This window comes from Rhinatrema bivittatum, chromosome 5 (genome assembly GCF_901001135.1).
Source record: "Rhinatrema bivittatum chromosome 5, aRhiBiv1.1, whole genome shotgun sequence".
Classification (NCBI taxonomy): Eukaryota; Metazoa; Chordata; class Amphibia; order Gymnophiona; family Rhinatrematidae; genus Rhinatrema; species Rhinatrema bivittatum.
This window is the reverse complement of record NC_042619.1, coordinates 128,290,107-128,308,343: the sequence shown is the minus strand read 5'-3', so window position 1 is coordinate 128,308,343 and position 18,237 is coordinate 128,290,107. Positions and strand designations below refer to the sequence as shown.

General features: G+C 43.9%; 1 protein-coding gene across 1 annotated transcript in view; it reads left to right on the top strand.

The window, feature by feature from the left end:
• The first annotated feature begins 1,239 nt into the window (after positions 1–1,239).
• The window catches only part of GTF2F2 (general transcription factor IIF subunit 2), a 423,749-nt gene continuing 406,751 nt past the window's right edge, over positions 1,240–18,237 (top strand). Inside the window, exon 1 of the mRNA XM_029602905.1 lies at positions 1,240–1,495. Within this exon, the coding sequence (XP_029458765.1) occupies positions 1,430–1,495 (66 nt within the window). The 5' untranslated portion in view covers positions 1,240–1,429. The remainder of the gene's footprint in view (positions 1,496–18,237) is intronic.

Below are 18,237 nucleotides of genomic sequence, written 5' to 3'. Positions count from 1 at the left end.
GGGAGAAGCCTGTAGGTAGGGATTCACCCATATGTGAGGACTACCATCCTGCTTGTCCTTGAAGAAAGCGGAGTTGCTTGCCTGTAACAGGTGAGCTCCGAGGACAGCAGGATGTTAATCCTCATGAAACCCGCCTGACACCCTGCAGAGATGGTTTCTCCTTTTTGTTATTTTCAATCTAATTTTATGTTATAAGACTGAAGAGGGACCCTGCATGGACGCATAGTATAGGGCATGCTGAGTATGATCAGTATGCCAAGTCAAACTTCTGGAAACTTTGACAAAGGTTTTCCGTGCTGGACTCCATCCGAGGACCAACATCCTGTTGACCTCGGAGAACACCTGTTACAGGTAAGCAACTCTGCTTTATTTGGGGAGGGGGAGCAGATCCACCTCTGAAGGCAGCAGGGGTCTGCAAAGACCCCTCGATGATTTTCAACTAGAGGGGGACAATTTTTATGGCCTCAGGCCCTTTAAGCAATGGTGGCCCCGGTCAAAGAGGGTTGCCATTGTGCAGAAAAGTCCAGTACCACAGCATCATTTTTTGCTGCACGTTTGTGCCCCCGTGATAGTTTGTCAGAGAGAAGCCAACTATTGTGACAGTAAATCTCCTTATTAGTACTGATACTTCTATTAGTAATGCTGTTTTTGTAATTTCTTCTTTACCACTATATTTGGTTTCCTAGCAGTCAGGTTTTTCTTGGTTGGTATGGGAATGAATTATACTCTATGATTTACTTGAAGAATGTATGTAAGAAAGAATGACAAACTGTAAACATAAAGTAAGAAATTGGCAGAGGGAGCTGCGGAATGGAGTGGAGGATCACAGCTTTATTGATGTGCTTGTGCCCCCTCCCCTCCAACCAAAAAGACTTTCTGCTACCCCTGCCTGTAACCCTGTGAGTTCTCTTACAGAATAAAAAATAAAGGTCAGCGAGGAATTCATTTTCATGAATTTACTTTACTGCTAATTAAAAAAAAAAGTCGATTATAGAAATATAGTGAAAGAATGCAATTCACTGAATTAGAGCCCATCGGTCTTAGAAAGCTTATTTGACAAACGTATACTTTAGACCATACATTTTATGATTAGGATCGCCTCTTTTAGTTTTTAAAACCACAATTGTTCCTTTCAGCAAGTCAGTTTGGCAGGCTTCAGTGTTGGAAGAAAGTGTGAGCGAGTTGGTATAGACCAAACACTACTCCTTCAATTCAGCGAAACTGAAAGCCCGCGTTCTGGCGATGAAGTTTGTCCAAATAGGGCTTCCGTCGAGCTGTGCACCGCTGTTTTCGTTCCGTGCGGCTCGCGGGCACACTTGAGGCAAAGTTTTTGATCCTCCAGCGCGTGGGGCTGAAAAAGCGAACCGCTGGAAGCGGGTGCGTGCGTTGCCGACTTCTGCTCCTCTTTGGCATCCTGCGAAGCAGCATCATGGCCGAAAAAGGGGAGCTGGATCTTACTGGAGCCAAACAAAACACCGGAGTGTGGCTGGTGAAGGTAAGAATCTATTGGAGAAAGAAGGAACTTTTGTTCTCTTCTCTCCGACAAATGACGAGAAGCGGTGCCGAGCTTCTGGCTTTGGGATACCCCAAAAGCTGTCAGTAACCCGTATATGAGCAGTGTCCCAGAGCCTTTCATAACCGGCGGTTTTGTGCACTCACAGGGCTGATTGCCACCTGTTTGTCTGCCTTTGGGGGTTCACGTTCCTTAGGTTCTCTGTTTCCTTTACTTATAGTTTTGATACCTGCCTAAAATTACCTTTTCGCCGTTGCCCTGTAATTTGTTGTATGATGTTCTTGGGAGTCTCTGGGCACTTGGTGCTGCTGCTTCTGTTGCGGAAATACATTTTTCCAACTAGAATCAAAACGTGCTTTTTTTTTTTTAATGCTTCTTAGTCAACGTTTAATTTACATTCTTCTTCTTCTTGATCGGCTTTACTTTCTACAGCCAAATGACAGGTGATCTGTTTCTTTGACTAATCAGTTGTGCATCATTTATGACCAGCGCTGAGAGTTACACACCATTGGTCAGTGCAAAATGAGCTCACAAACAAATTCGTTAATAAGAGCAGTGTTTATTTTCAAAATTGACTTCCCTATTGTGTCCAGTGTTTTGAGCAATATCTGGAAAGGGCCATGAAGATCCTATCTTGTGGTTCTTTTGGGGCCTGGCTGGGACTGGACCTAAGGTGCCTACTATTTTAATACTGGCTGCCTGCTTCTACTGTGTGAAATGGTTGGAAAGTTTCCCTGTTAATGCATAATTGACTGGGTTGCATGTTAAGATTTGCCATGTTTTTCTTCCTTTGTTTATTGCAGTGGAGTTGAGGATATTTCTGCAGTTCTGTGATATGCAGGCTGGATTATTTGTATCTTTATTGTTTTAGATTTAGCTCAGAACATTTTCATTGGTGGTTCAAGGTGAGTTACATTTAGGTAAGAACATAAGAAATTGCCATACTGGGTCAGACCAAGGGTCTGTCAAGCCCAGCTTCCTGTTTCCAACAGTGGCCAATCCAGGCTACAAGTACCCAAACACGAAGCAGATCCCATGCTACCACTGCCAGCAATAGCAGTGGCTATTCCCCAAGTCAACCCGGATCAATAGCAGTCAATGCACCTCTCCACCCAGAGTCTATCCAAACCTTTTTTTAAACCCAGCTACACTAACTGCACTAACCACATCCTCTGCAACAAATTCCAGAGATTAATTGTGAACTGAGTAAAATAATTTTCTCCGATTAGTTTTAAATGTGCTACTTGCTAACTGCATGAAGTGCTCCCAAGTACTTCTATTATCTGAAAGAGTACATAACCAATTCATATCTACCTGTTCTAGACCTCTCATGATTTTATTTTTTATTGGGTTATGAAACTTTTGCATAACACTGTACTGTGACACATTATTCCAGATTATTTCTTCCCTGTTCATTGTTTTTTTTTACCCAGGTTATCCAAGTTATTTCTACCCTGTTCATTGTAAAACAAGACTCAGTCTCTGTTAATGTCGCTAGTTGTAATGTAAACCGAAGTGATAATTAATCTTGTTAATTGAACCTCGGTATATAAAAGTTATAAATAAATAAATAAGACCATATTTAACAGTATGAAACAGAATACAATATGCTATAAAATACACTATGAAACAAGATACATTCTTAACCTGGTTCCCATAACATCTAGAACTAAATCAGGTCTAAGATTAGCCCCCATAAAGTTTGCTAGATACTAAGGCCATTCCACCTTGGGCTCGGGAACAGGATTTAAGCTTTGAAACATGCCCTCTCTGTGTATTCTTATAGCAGATATGTTAATAACCTGCTATTTTCCCCAACTTACCCTCCCCCCTAACCCCACCCACTCACTCTATAAGTGCCAAGGAATCAGTAAAAATGGTTGCTTAAGAGCTTGGAAAGTCTTTTAAGAAAGATAATTATATGATCAAATACCATAACTGAGGACAGTGGGTTAAGATTATGGTCTGGTGTGGGGGTACAGGGACTAGGGCTTCCCTTTACCTACAAGATAGATGTGCCGCAGCCTCCTCCCGGTATGATGGGCAAGATCTTGAAGTTAAATAATCATGAAATTTGGACCAAGTGGACATCATTTTAGTGTATTGCCTGGGGAAGCTTGCTTTAGCAATCATATATTCAAAGGTAAATAGCATTATCATCCTTTGAAACCAATAATCTATGTGAGGTTCTGAATCTCCCATCCATCCTACAAGGATCACTTTCTTGCATATCAAGCTCGCTTTCCTAGTGAAGTTGAGAACTCCTCTGTTTTGCAGGGGAAATATCTCACAGTCCGTGTTGAATAACAATAAGGTAGGGTTAAGAGGGAGATCTATCCCCAAGATGCTGGTACTCTGTAGCTGAACTTGTTCCCAGAACTGAAATATGAGGGGGCAGGACCAGAAGCAATGAGTATATGTCCCAGCCTCTTATTTGCATTTGTTGCATAGGTCTGAGGTGGAGAGATGAGCCCGGAAAGCATTAGCAGGTGTACAGAAAAATTGTGTTAAGAATTTGTACTGCAACTCCCTGAGAAGAACGTTAACCTCTCATGATTTTAAAGCCTCTCTTCTCCAAGCTAAACTGCCCTAACCTCTTTAGCCTTTCCTCATAGGGAAGCTGTTCCATCCCCTTTATCATTTTGGTCACCCTTCTCTGTACCTTCTCCAGTGCAACTATATCTGTTTTGAGATGTGGTGGCCAGAACTGTACACAGTACTCAAGGTGTGGTCTCACCATGGAGTGATTATAGAGGCATTATGACATTTTCCGTTTTATTCACCATTCCCTTCCTTATAATTCCTAACATTGTTTGCTTTTTGACTGCTGCAGCACATTCAGCTGACAATTTCAATGTATTATCCACTATGGTGCCTAGATCTTTTTCCTGGGTGGTAACTCCTAATATAGAACCTAACATCGTGTAACTACAGCAAGGGTTATTTTTCCCTATATGCAACACCTTGCACTTGTCCACATTAAAGTTCATATTCCATTTGGATGTCCAATCTTCCAGTCTTGCAAGGTCCTCCTGCAATTTATCACAATCCGTTTGTGATTTAAGTACTCTGAATAATTTTGTATCATCTGCAAGTTTGATAACCTCACTCATCATATTCCTTTCCAGATCCTTTATAAATATATTGAAAAGCACTGGTCCAAGTACAGATTCCTGAGGCACTCCGCTGTTTACCCTTTTCCACTGAGAAAATTGGCCATTTAATCCTACTCTCTGTTTCCTGTCAATTTGTTTCCAGGACAATTTGAAAAAAGTTAAGAAAGATCTAAAAACATGGTGTTTCCAGCAGGCCTTTGGAATTGAACCCAAAGAGTGTTAGCTAACACAGAAGTCATTTGAGGAGTCTTTTATTTTCTTGATTTGTTATCTTTTCAATGAGTAGATTTTAACTATCTTAGTATTTTATTTTTATTGATATTTTTAATGTATTTATATCTGTTTCTAACTGGTTTTTTTTTTTTTTAATATATTATCATGTAAACCGAACAGATAGGATTTTTTTATTCTGTGACACGGTATATAAAAGTTGCATAAATAAATAAATAACCAGTTTGTAATCCACGAAAGGACATCGCCTCCTATCCCATGACTTTTTAGTTTTTCTTAGAAGCCTCTCTTGAGGGACTTTGTCAAATGCTTTCTGAAAATCCAAATATGCTACATCTACTGGTTCACCTTTATCTACATGTTTATTAACTTCTTCAAAAAAATGAAGCAGATTTTTGAGGCGAAACTTCTCTTGGGGAAATCCATGCTGACTGTGTTCCATTAACCATGTCTTTCTATATGCTCTGTGATTTTGGTCTTTAGAATAGCTTGCACTATTTTCCTGGTACTGAAGTTAGGCTCACTGGTCTATAATTTCCCGGATCGCCCCTGGAGCCCTTTTTAAATATTGGGGTTAGATTGGCCACCTTCCAGTCTTCAGGTAGGTTACAAATAGGTTACAAATTTTAACTAATAGATCTGAAATTTCATTTTTGAGTTCCTTCAGAACCCTGGGATGCATACCATCCGGTCCAGGTGATTTGCTAATCTTTAGTTTGTCATTCTGGCCTACTACATCTTCCAGGTTCACAGTGATTTGGTTCAGTTCACCTGACTCATCACCCTTGAAAACCATCTCCGGAACCGGTATCGCCCTAACATCCTCATTAGTTTAAACAGAAGCAAAGGTGTTTATTGAGATTTAAAACTTGGGAGCATCATGATGATTCCCCCCTTCTCCCATGGCCCTGAGTCCAAGGTAGTATAAAATACAAGATTCCTCCAGAACTTGCATATTTTAGTAAGTAGAGGATATATGTTTTGGAGATTCATGGTGCTGAATTGAATTGCAGTAACTTCCTTATCTGCTAGCCCAGTGCTTTGCTCTTGGGATTACTTAGCTGTCAGAGACAGAGAACATGCCTCCTTTATGATGTCAGTCTTTTGCATAAAGGGGGGAGTGGTTGAAAGCTCTCACCAATAACTTTTCTCCTGCAAACTGTGGACAAGAATAGACTGTCTTCTTGCTCCCAGAATCAGGTTATGGGTGCGACCCTGATCTGGTGGGACTAACAACCACCTTTTGGGGTTGATTTTCCCAGCGCAGCTGCCTCCCAGTGATTTGCTGGCTGTAGGTCCAAGGGTGTGGATCCTGGTTCCTGCAGGATTGAGGACCCCTCTCCCTAGGGAGTTGTGGCCCTATAGGGACCTAATCTCACCAAATTTGGGGTTTGAGGTCCCTCTATCTCTCTCTATTCTCCCTATTGCTCTTCTCATTTGCTGCTTTCTTGTAGGCCATGGAATTGGATCTAAATAAAGTTAAAGAAAAACAAAAGAGAAGCAGAAACAGGAGGAGTGAACTCCTCCAGGTGATAGATGGGCTGTGGCAGCTGCAGGAAGGAGCCACAGGTCAGGACACCAGAAATTTGTTTTTCTTGGCAGTGGTGAGTACCTGAGGGTGAAGCATTGAGATGTGGGATAATGCAGTTGCAGTAATGCCTCATTCGAGGGGTGCCGGCAGAGACTATGGATGATAAAAAAAAAGAGATAGGGGAGGCTTCACAGGTATGAACAACTCCCGTCTGTAGCTCTAGCTGGGGAAAGCAGTAGTGGCTCAGCCCTGCTTCGACAGGAGAAAAGGAATTGGCCCTCCCTGGAGAGCTTTGGTGTCTGGAAATAGACAACCTGCAGCATGCTCAGAGGCTGCAGGTGCACTTCCTGAAGCAATAAAAGGTTCCTAGTGTGGCAAGGTCATTCTGCCAGACCTATGATGGTGGGCTGGAGGCTGACCCCCGCAAAGGGCCTAGTGACATACCATTGTTTCCAGGCAAAGGGACACACTGTAAGGAGCTACAGCCAGAGTGGAGGCTCCGAGCACTCAAGAGGAAGGGGAGCCCTAATTCCAGCCCAGCTATGTATTTATTTGTTTATTTCTAGAAATTTCTGTTCTGCCCACTTACCAGTATTTCTATTCTGGGCTAGCAATAATGAACCCCTTGAGTGGGGACCAGCCTCTGAGGAGCTCCCGAAGTATTCTCCCCTGAGTTGATTTGGGTAATGCACCAAACCTTTTATGATAAGAGTGGTTGGGCGCAAGACCCAGGACCTTGGGAGTTTGTGGAAACTCTCCATCCTGCCGGATCCTAACAAGGATGGATGGTCAGGGAAAGAATCCTTCTCAGGATGAGGGGCAATACTCCTCAGGAAAGGAGCAAGCATCCTTTGTAGTCTGGATGTTTAGAAGGAAAGAGCTTTCAGCCCTTGTCACAAGTGTCCAGGCAGCCTTGAGAATAATGGACTCTGAGGTTGAGGATCAGGTGGAGGGCTACTCCATACTTGAAGGCACCAAGAAGCTCACAGGATCTTTTCCCTTACATGCGGCACTGAGAAGGATGGTGCTGATGGAATGGGATTCACTGCAGGAGGGCCTCAAGAAAGGCAAGATGATGGGCAAATTGTACCCTCTCCAGCAGTTGAGAAGAACAAGCTACTCAGGGTACCTGGAGTGGATGCACTAGTCTCTGCTGTGGAATGTAAGACCACTATCCCAGTGGACGGAGGAACCTCCCCTGAAGGACCCACAAGACAGAAAGATAGAGGTAGTCCTGAAATGGGCCTTTTCTACATGAGCAATGGCTATTTAGATCTCAATTTGTGGGGAGCTATGTGGCACGAGTGGCCCTGGGCTGGGTCCAGCAATTGCCAGAGAACCAGGAAACGGCTTGCTTGGAGTCAGCGCTGGCTTTCCTGGCCAACACTCTGTATGAGCTAATCAGGTTATCTGGTAGATCAGTAGCATCGGGAGTGGCAACTAGAAGGCTGCAAGTATATGAGGCTGGGCAGCAAACTTGGCATCTAAGGAACGCCTGTGCAAGCTCCTATTTAAGAGAGAACTACTTCTTAATGAAGAGCTGGTAAAACACCTGGGGGAAACTAGGCCTCGAAGGCTGCCAGAAGATAGAAGCCAAGTCAGTGCACAGGGGTTTAGAAGGCAGTTCAAATACCAGCATAAGAGTAAAGAACTAGGGACCTTGGCTCCACAGGTCTCTACGAGAAGGTTCCAGTAATTTTTTGGGGCCAAGAAGAGGAGGACCAGCTCGCCTGTACCTGCAAGCTGTAGCCATCCTGCCCCCAATGATATATTGGGATCCCTCCATTAGGTGGGGCCAATATATAGCAGATCCAAAGTGTTCTGAGTTTAACTTTAAGGAAGCCCTTGTTCAAGGTTTTCGTTTCTCTCATTTAGGTGTAGCAGGATAGGAAGATATCCCTACAAATTTTATGGGGTCAGGAAGTGGTAGCTCCAAGCCCATCCCTAGTAAAAGGGGAAACTGTATATTTAAATTGGATAGCAAATCTAAGTAGGAACAGGGAGGTTCGAGCTACCTGAAGGCAGAATTTAGGTGTAGACTTGGCCAGAAGCCTACCTGGCACACTAGAGACACTTTAGGCAGTCAGGGAGGCATCATGAGAGGAGCGTTTCTTGACACCCGTAGAGCGATCCCAAGGGGGAAGTGGGGTCAGAAAACCACCAAGGGTTCAGTTAGCCCATCCTATATGAATACAGGTAGGGTAAGCTAAATCTCATGAGTACTGCAGAGCACAGTAGAGAATTAGGGGCTCTGGGGCCGAGGACAGCCTAGGAGGGACCCAAAGGGCATCGAACCATATTCCTCTCAATGCACAGGGTCTGGCCCAGGATGAGATCTCGCCCTTGGCGTGACTGTGCAAGATAAAGGTAAGAAGGTGGATCAATCAGATTTGGTGGGATTTAGGACAACCACTCAGAAATCAGATTAGAGCTCAAGGTTAAGAGAAATCTGAGCTGAATTCTGGCATATGGGGGCATGCTTGCAGAGCAGAGGTTACTTGCAGGCTGTAATGGCCACTATGCTTAAGACTTGTAAGACCTCATCCTCCCTAGCTTAAATTAGGATCTGGAGAGTATTTGAGGTGGAGTGCCAAGAGAATGTAATTTCTCCATGGAAGGTGGCAATCTCATGAATCCTGAACTTTTTACAGAGGGGCTTGGATAAAGGCCTAGTTCTTAATTCCTTATCGTCTTGCCAGTCCAGTGGACCTATGGGATTCTCCCTTCTAGCAGCAGATGGGGGCAGAGTGCGTGACTTCTTCCTGTGACGTCAGCCGTATATAGGCTTCCCCAGCAGGGTGACCGACAGTAGTCTCTGCCTCCAGCAGATGTTGAAGGGCATACCAGAAGGGCACTGGTCCAGCAGGAGAGAAGGGCTCTAGAGAGTAGCCTTCCCTAAGGTCAATTTCTGTGGGAGACAAGGTCTGGTGGGGAACACCCCAGGGCCACAGCCTCCGTAGGACTTTTCTTCCGTCTTCAGGGCTGCCAGTCATTCAGGTCTTCTGGTCTCCCCTGCACAGCTATGAGTACAAAAAAAAAAAAAGACAATCTGGCTTGAAGCATCACATATCCCCTCATGGAGAAGGGCAGGAAATGTGCAAAGTGCAGGGCTGGCCATGTTCCGAGAGTCAGTGGCTCCTTCTACCGCAACTGCGACAGGGAGAAGCAGGCCTCGGTTGAGGAAGGAGGCAGGGCTACCGGCATTGACCAATGCAAAATGACTAGTGCGTCCTTCCTGCCTTTGTTGGAGTCAGTGTAGGGGTGCTTGCAGCACTCCTCGGCAGCGTCGGAGGGCGGGCAGGCCTGAATAAGCAGCGGCAGAGGCCAGCCTCCCCATGGCAGGAGGAGTAGGGGGATTTTTACATTGACTTCATTCTGACAATGCACCAGGCATTTTGCTAGATGTAAGGCAGGCAGGGAGATGCAGATCTTCCCCTGGGAGAGATGATGAAGCCCAGACCTCATGGGGCAGGGGAGGATGGAGGCCTGGAAAAGAGGCTCTAGCAGGTGAAGAAGAGCCTTTTCCCAGGAAAGAAGGTATGTGGGAGGAGGCAAGGTAATTGAAGGTCTCAGCGGTACGGCTGTTCAGACCTGAGGAGCTGGAGACACTGATAGCCAGAGTGTCACTCAAGCTGGTACCGTCCTCCCGTGTGAATCAGGAAGTGGTGGTTCTAATTTTTGTAAGAAAGGAAAGCAAGGGCAGGGAGGCCAGTTTGCATCTTCTGGATGTATGGTGGGTGGTACTGAAGTATCTGAAGGTGACAAATTCATTCAGGATGACATACAGGCTGTTTGGCAGAACCCAAAAAGGAAAAGCAGCCTCTAAATCCACTATAGCGTGATGGATCAAGGAAGCCATTTCTTCAGTGTTCATACTCAATGGCAAGCAGATTCCAGCAGCACTGCATGCTCTCTCTATGAGGATTCAGGCATCGTCCTGGGCAGAAGCCTCATCAGTCTCCCTGGGGGAAATTTGTAGAGTGTCTACCTGGTCATTGTTGCATTCCTTGCCAGGCATTATAGGTTGGACATTCAAGTGAGGGAAGAGACAGCTTTCAAGGCCGGGGGGCTTAGGTTGGCCCTGTGTTCCTCTTTACCGACCTAGGAGGTGGCTTTTATATCTCAAGAATAATGGACTGGTCTAGTAGATAAGGAAGGTGAAATTATTCTTACCTGAATTTTTTTCTTTGAGTTCTGCTAGACCAGTCAAAGCCCCAGTCGGGAATACAGGGGCTGTCAGCGGAGGTGGGTTGGCAACTAGACTTTCCCTCTTTCCTTTCCTTCTTTCTTTCATTCTTTTTTTTCTCTACACTTCTGATTCACTCTCCTTGGAGAAAGGGTGGACTTCAAGGGATGTAAAAGGTAGGGTTGGGCATGGATAGAAACAGTAGTATACTGGGAGTTCTTGTTCGGTAGCTTTGACAGTGGGCTACTGGTGAGAACCTCCGACCATGCTCCTTTTTATGCAAAAGACTGATGTGATAAAGGGGGTGTGTTCTCTATCTCTGGTAGCTGAAGAGTGGAGGAATCCCAAGAGTAATGGATTGGTCTAGAAGAATACAAGGAAAGAAAATTATCAGGTAAGCATAATTTTGCCATTTTAGAAGATGTATAGTCCTATGGAGATTCATTGTCTCTATAAAAGGGTATATTTAAATTTTGATTTAAATTGTGTATCCCCCTTTCCTTCTTGTACCTCATTAGGTGGGGGGTGGAGACATCTGAGAGCTGCTGGACCATTGTGCAACGAATGAGGACTCCCTGAGGTTCCTCAGACAGGGCTCTTAGATTTATGTACACACTTCTATGATCTTAAAATAATAACTCCACACCAGATTATGGTGTTCCAGAATGAAATGAGTTTACTGACGTATGACTTAAGAACATAAGAAAATGCCATACTGGGTCAGACCAAGGGTCCATCAAGCCCAGCATCCTGTTTCCAACAGTGGCCAATCCAGGCCATAAGAACCTGGCAAGTACCCAAAAACTAAGTCTATTCCATGTAACCATTGCTAATGGCAGTGGCTATTCTCTCAGTGAACTTAATAGCAGGTAATGGACTTCTCCTCCAAGAACTTATCCAATCCTTTTTTAAACACAGCTATACTAACTGCACTGACCACATCCTCTGGTAACAAATTCCCGAGTTTAATTGTGCGTTGAGTAAAAAAGTCCCGACTTATCTGGTGATGTTCATCACCAGATAAGTCGGGACTTTGAAAGCATTTTTTCAAATCAAGGAAGTTGGTGTATTTGATTTAACACATAGAAAAAGTAAAAAATATGTAAAAAAAAGATGCAGTTTTCACCAGTGTTGCATGGAATAAAAAACAAATTATAGGTGGAGGAGGATTGGTTGATGATTATACACGCAAACCGAGCAGACCTTTGGTTGGGTTGAAAACTCATATATGAAACCCTTCCTCCACTTTTCTAAAAGATTTTGCTTGTGTTTGATCTAAACAGGTAGGTTGCAGGTGTTTCACTACACTTTGCAGCCTCCCTTTAAAAATTTTTTTTTTCCATTTAAATGGTGACTTGCTTGTGAGCAGAGAAATTTTATTAAAAATTTGCAAAAAATAATTTTATTGGGGGATTATATAATATATTCGATTTATCACATTGTCAATTCCCCAGAAGATATTGGTGCTGTTTCGAGGTTTTGGTATCATTCACTGCTATACATTCTAATTCTCCCATCTTACTTCTTAGACTTCTGGCATTAGCATACAAACATTTCAAAGTTTGTTTTTTGTTTGTATTTTCATTCTGCTTTTTAATTGATAGGGATAAGTTTGAATTTTTTAGCTCAGGTGAGTTTTTAGTTACAGGCACTTGGACTGCTTTACTAATTATTGGAACCTCACTGTCGGGATGCCCTAATTCTAATGCATCATTAGTATCCTTTAAAGATACCTCTCTCCGAACCATGCACTGCTGAGTGACTGTCGGCTTTCCCCTTTCTTCTAGTTTAAAAGCTGCTCTATCTCCTTGCTGTATACTTGCTGTATAATGTTTTCTGTGAACTGACCACATTTTTTCCTGGTGATATCTATAAAGTAAATTTTACTGTCACATGAAAATAAATTAGACTTACAGGGTCCTCCCTTGACTCTTAAGTACCCTGTCAGGTTATTCCAGGCAACTGTCTTTCATTCTCCTGGATTCCTTTCTATAAAACTCCTTCTCAGTTAAAATGCTGCAAAGTGCTTCTTTCTCCTCTTTGATTCAAACACCAAACTGTTGCATTCTTCCTTTTGGCCTCAGATTCTTCAGATATGCTGGATCCACGTCATCTCTTATGTCTCTTCAAACTCCACATAATCATTGAAAAAGATAAATCCCAGTAGAGCAAGGAGCTTCCTAGGCTCCCTCTCTCCAGGAATCCTCTCCAGATTCCTCCTGAAGCCTTTATGAACTGCTTGAGAAACCCAAAGTCTCCCTCCTGCAATCCTGGGTCCACCCCTGCCCCAGAACATTCTGAGATCCTGCTTTTATTACTCCTCTGTCTCCCAAGGAACTACTGAGTGTGGGGTATGCCTTTAGTACCTACTCCTCTTACTCTTTCACTAGTCATATATGCTTCCTGATGGAGATATATCTATATATATATATAAACCTGGTAAGGAACCTTTAGGTACCTTTACATTGTAATTTTGGAGTTAAGATCTTGTTGAAAAAGATTATATGGTCCTGTGTAGTCTGAAGATGCACCTGTTTACACTAAAATTCAAAATATGATGGAAGATAATTTTAAGGCCAATTTGGTCTGAATCAATTCACTGTGAACCTGGCAGATGTAGTAGGCCAGATTGACAAAATAAAGAGTAGCAAATCACCTGGACCAGATGGTATGCACCCCATCTGAAGGAACTCAAAAATGAAATTTCAGATCTATTAGTTAAAATTTGTAACCTGTCATTCAAATCATCCATTATACCTGAAGACAGGAGGGTGGCCAATGTAACTCCAATATTTAAAAAAGGGCTCCGGAGGCAATCCAGGAAACTATAGACCAGTGAGCCTAACTTCAGTGCCAGGAAAAATAGTGGAAGCTATTCTAAAGATCAAAATCACAGAGCAATATAGAAAGACATGGTTTAATGGAACACAGTCAGCATGGATTTACCCAAGGGAAGTCTTGCCTCACAAATCTGCTTCATTATTTTGAAAGGGTTAATAAACATGGATAAAGGTGAAGTTATACTGAATTTGTCAAACGCCTTCTGAAAATCCAGAGTCTCTCATGAGATGCTTCTAAGAAAACTAAAAAGTCACTGGATAGGAGGCGATGTCCTTTTGTGGATTACAAACTGGTTAAAAGACAGGAAACAGAGAGTAGGATTAAATGGTCAATTTTCTTAGTGGAAAAGGGTAAACAGTGGAGTGTTTTTCAATATATTTATAAATGGTCTAGAAAGGAATAAGATGAGTGGGGAAGTCAAATTTGCAGATGATACAAAATTATTCAGAGTAGTTAAATCACAAGTGGATTGTGATCAATTGCAGGAGGACCTTGCCAGATGGAAGATTGGGCATTAGCCGCTGTCCCAGGGAAGTGCGTGATGGCAGCTGGCTGGCACTTTGAGTCTACTGCATGTAACCTGCGCTAAGTGAGTGACTGGATAGGGAGAGTTAGTAATTACTCTGACTATATGATGGAATTTGCGTTAGTGGTTCCCTATTCGCTTCTATATCTTCATGCCCCCAGCAATAAGCTACTAGTACATTTATCTAACTCTATGTGGATCTCTGCAGCACATGATGTGTGGAAAGTATTAAAATCTCAGTTAAATCTCCATGGGAAAGATCATACTTAATACCCCTAAGGTGTAATCCTAACTATAAGCCTGGTGATATTTTGAAGGTTTATAGGGAGCTTGATCACTAGCAGAAAACCCCATAGTATTACCATTCATTAACCTGCACAGAAATCAATATAATCTTTTGACTATTGTGTTAATCATTTAGGCTTGTGGAAACAAGATTTTTTTTTTAATGTACTTACAAATAAACGGGCTGATACAGTAAGGACACGTAAGAGTGCGGCAGTGCCGGGCGCACCCTCGTTTGCCGCGCGCATATTTTGGTTCACATACCGCTCGATTCAGTATTCAAATCAGATGCAAATCCAAGTGGCGTCCAAAGTGCGTCAATGAAACGGTAGGCGTGCGCAATCCATCTTACTGTATACAGCGGTATACAGCACCTATACAGTATCCAGGGTGCGTTGGTACCTGTCATTTGAAATGTCATTCCACCAGGTAAGTGGATGGTTCTTTCCTACAGACCCCGCTGCCTTGAGCGCGCGGCTTGGACGTCCAGCCGGGCACTCAAGACAGGGGGAAGGCCCATGAACTTCTGTCCGCACTGAAGCAAGTACCACACACTAGTTACTCACCAAAATACTCTTTCTTCATGTGTAGCTCCAGCTTCTTCTCCAGTTCCAGGGTCAAGGCTTCCAACCTCCTCTCCGCCTGGCTGGGTCAGCTCTCCCTGCACGGAGTCACCTGGTAGGGGAGCTGGAACTTGTGCAGTGTGGCCGATCCTTGGTCGGGATGGGTGGCGGCGGCTGCTCCGGCCGGGACGGCGATTTGTGCCGGCACACATCCCGGAAGTCGAGCGGGACGGGCTCCTCCAGCATGCAGGGGTTGCCGCAGTTGCCCAAGGTGGCCGACTGGCCGCACAGGCTGGAGCGTGGACTGGCCCATGGCGGGCCGGCGCCGTCAGCCTCAGGGTTGCCCGGGGCCCCGTAGCGCGAGTCCGAGTAGCTGGAGCAAGGGCTGACGTGCCGCTGGTCGTAGCCCATGCTGATGCCGCTGGTCCGGTTGCTGCTGGGCTTGCTGCCGCTGTCGTGGCGTCCGTTCATGGACCTTCCTGCTGCCTTGAGCACCTGGCTGGACCTCCAAGCTGGATGTCCGAGGTCGCGGCTTGGACGTCCAGCCGGTTGCTCAAGGCAGCGGGAAGGCCCACCGCACGAATGATCGTTATTAGCCTCTAACCTGCAATGCAGGCCGCACTTGGGAAGCAGCGCGCTAGCCTTGTCTAGCGCAGCAGCATCTTATCAGCGTTAGGAGCTCGTGCCCAATGCAAGTCAGCAGCGATAAGGAGCCCAGACCCACGAGAAGGCCAGAGGAACCCCCGGAAATGGTGTCCGTTCCTTCCGTACAGAAACTAAACCCTACGGAAACGAAGTATTCTGAAGTTAAGCGCAGTGGTGCCAGGTTGGGTTACTTTTTTCCCCCTTGTGCGAGAAGCATTTTTTTCTGTGGATTGGGTTGGTTTGGGACTGGGCGGCTCAGTTCTAGCAGTCCTCTTTGTTGCTGGCATGTGGTGCTTTTTTTTTTCTTTGCTGCGGGCAACTCAACCAGTAGTCATGACTCTTCGGCCGGAGCCAATGAGCGGTGGCATAAACTGCAGCGCGACAGAACGGATTCAGATTCAGAGAACTGCTGCTGGGCTTCAGCCGGGTGCTCAAGGCAGCGGGAAGCTGGCAGAACACCGCACTAACGCCAGGGTCAGGGTAGGCAGTAAATGTACAGGTTAAAGACGCGGCAAATAAGCTGGTTATAAAGGTGATAATCTGGGCGCACGTTACTGTATAGGAGGGAATAGCTAAATCGATCATTAACATATCATATACATGCGTTGGGCGGAGATGGATACGCGTCCATTTCGGCAAGCGGTAAGGACGCATAAAACCGGATACTGAATCGCGGGTTCGCCTTACGTGTCCAAATTGTGCATCCAAAGCGGGTTAGAAACAGGGTAACCCGCGGCCGCGCTTTACTGTATTGGCCTGTAAGAGCTTTATTATCACTTCATTTTGCTTAAAATCAGATTAATATTCCTCTGGGGCCTTCCAACGCTTCTATTTTTCTATGTACACAGAAGAAGCATATCCTATCCAGTTTATGTAGACTCTTACATTCTATTTCTGCATATGGGTTATTACAGTCCTTAGCATATGCTTAGAGTAAAGACCTGGTTAGGTACTTGCCAGGTTCTTGTGGCCTGGTTTGGCTTCTGTTGGAAGCAGGATGCTGGGCTTGATGGACCCTTGGTCTGACCCAGCATGGCAATTTCTTATGTTTGCTCCTATGTTATATATAAAAGAGTAGACTGTGTAGTTCTTAGGGAATTACAATTTAGAGTATTACACAGAGTGATTTTTTTTTCTCCATAGAGGGCATTTAAAGCTGGGATTCTAGAACATGGGAATTGTCTAAAATGTTGTCACCGGAATGCTATGTTGATCCATGGGTTATGGGAATGCATCCACATAGGTGAATTTTGGGACATCGTCTTTCAAGCTATACGTAAACAGTGGAAGGTTACATTAGTAGGCACTGCTCAAATGTATATACCGGGCATGGACTCTGATACTGTGGAGATTGGGAAAGAAGGGAAGGTGTTTATTTATAAATGTTGCTTAGAGGGGAAACAATGTCTTTTATTAAAATGGTTGGAAGTGGACTCTTCCACGGAGAGTATGTGGCACAGGAAATTGGTAGAATTGCTATGTTCAGAGTCACAGTCTATTAAATTGAAACCTTCATCTTATCTACGAAATATTCTCAAGATCTGGCAACCCTTCTTGAAGTCATTATCAGAAGAGGTTCGTGCCGTCATTGTCTTTCACCTTAACCTCTATCTCTCTTCATAGTCAGTTGTTATTTTTCTCTTCTTTTTTCCTTTGGGTGAAGTGGCACTTTTTGTCTCCTTTCATGGTTAAGGCTATGATGAGGCTATAGGATATTTCAGCAGTGTCTAGTAATGGCCAGTACGGAGTTATTGTTATATCTTGTGTATATTTTTCCTTTCATCTGTGGGTTGGGAGGGATATTCTGGGAAAGAACTAGGACAATTGACAGTGTTGGTGCTTTTGTTTACCTCTTCTTTGAGTACCGAGGCGGGTAAATCTTGTATCCTATGTATCTTTAAACAGGCCTATCCTGACTAGACCTTCTGCACTTTTACTCCTTACGGCAACAAGATTCGACCGTATCCTATGTATAAAGCTAGTTCACTTTATTTACCAGGTCTTGCCACTTGTTACATTGTTCACATTGTTTTATCTATTTATTGCATTCGTATCTTGCACTTGTATGCTAGCTTCTAGCCTTCGCTCTTGTTTCTTCTAGCCCCTCCCCTGTACCTGTTTAATGTAATTTCATCCTGCTGTTATGATGTAAACCGGTATGTTGTACCTACTAATACCAATATAAAAAAGTTTTTAAACAAATAAATATCTTATTTACCATTCTTTTGGTGTTAAAAATGAATAAACAGTTTATGCAAAAAAAAGAAAAGGGCAAGAACCATTACTGTTATAATCCAACTTAGTTTACTTGTACTACTTCTTATTTCTTTAGAAACATAGAATTAAAATTATCGTTTGGAAAAAGACCAAATGGTCCATCCATCTGCTCAGCAAGTTTCTTATGATAGTAACTGCCGCTCCGTGCAGATTATCCTCATACCTTATGTTAAGGATAGTAGTACTTGCAAACAAAACCAAGCAACTGTCAAACCCATAACAAAATTACTGCTAGCAATGTTTTTATGTGGTGAGCAGCTTTACTGATAATTCAGACATTTCCTAGCGTGTAGCAGGTGGACTCAGGACCAATGGGTATAGTGTGCTCCTGATAGCAGTTGGAGATGGATCAGATTTCAATCTGACGTCAGCCCTAGTACATATACCCCTGCGAGACGCCATGCTCTTCAGTATTTTCCATCTCCATAGCAGTTTGGGACTCTATACACGCTTGCACAGCGTTATAGAAGCAGTCCTGTTGCTTTATCCCTAATGTCAGCATATCATTACCTCGGCTACTAGA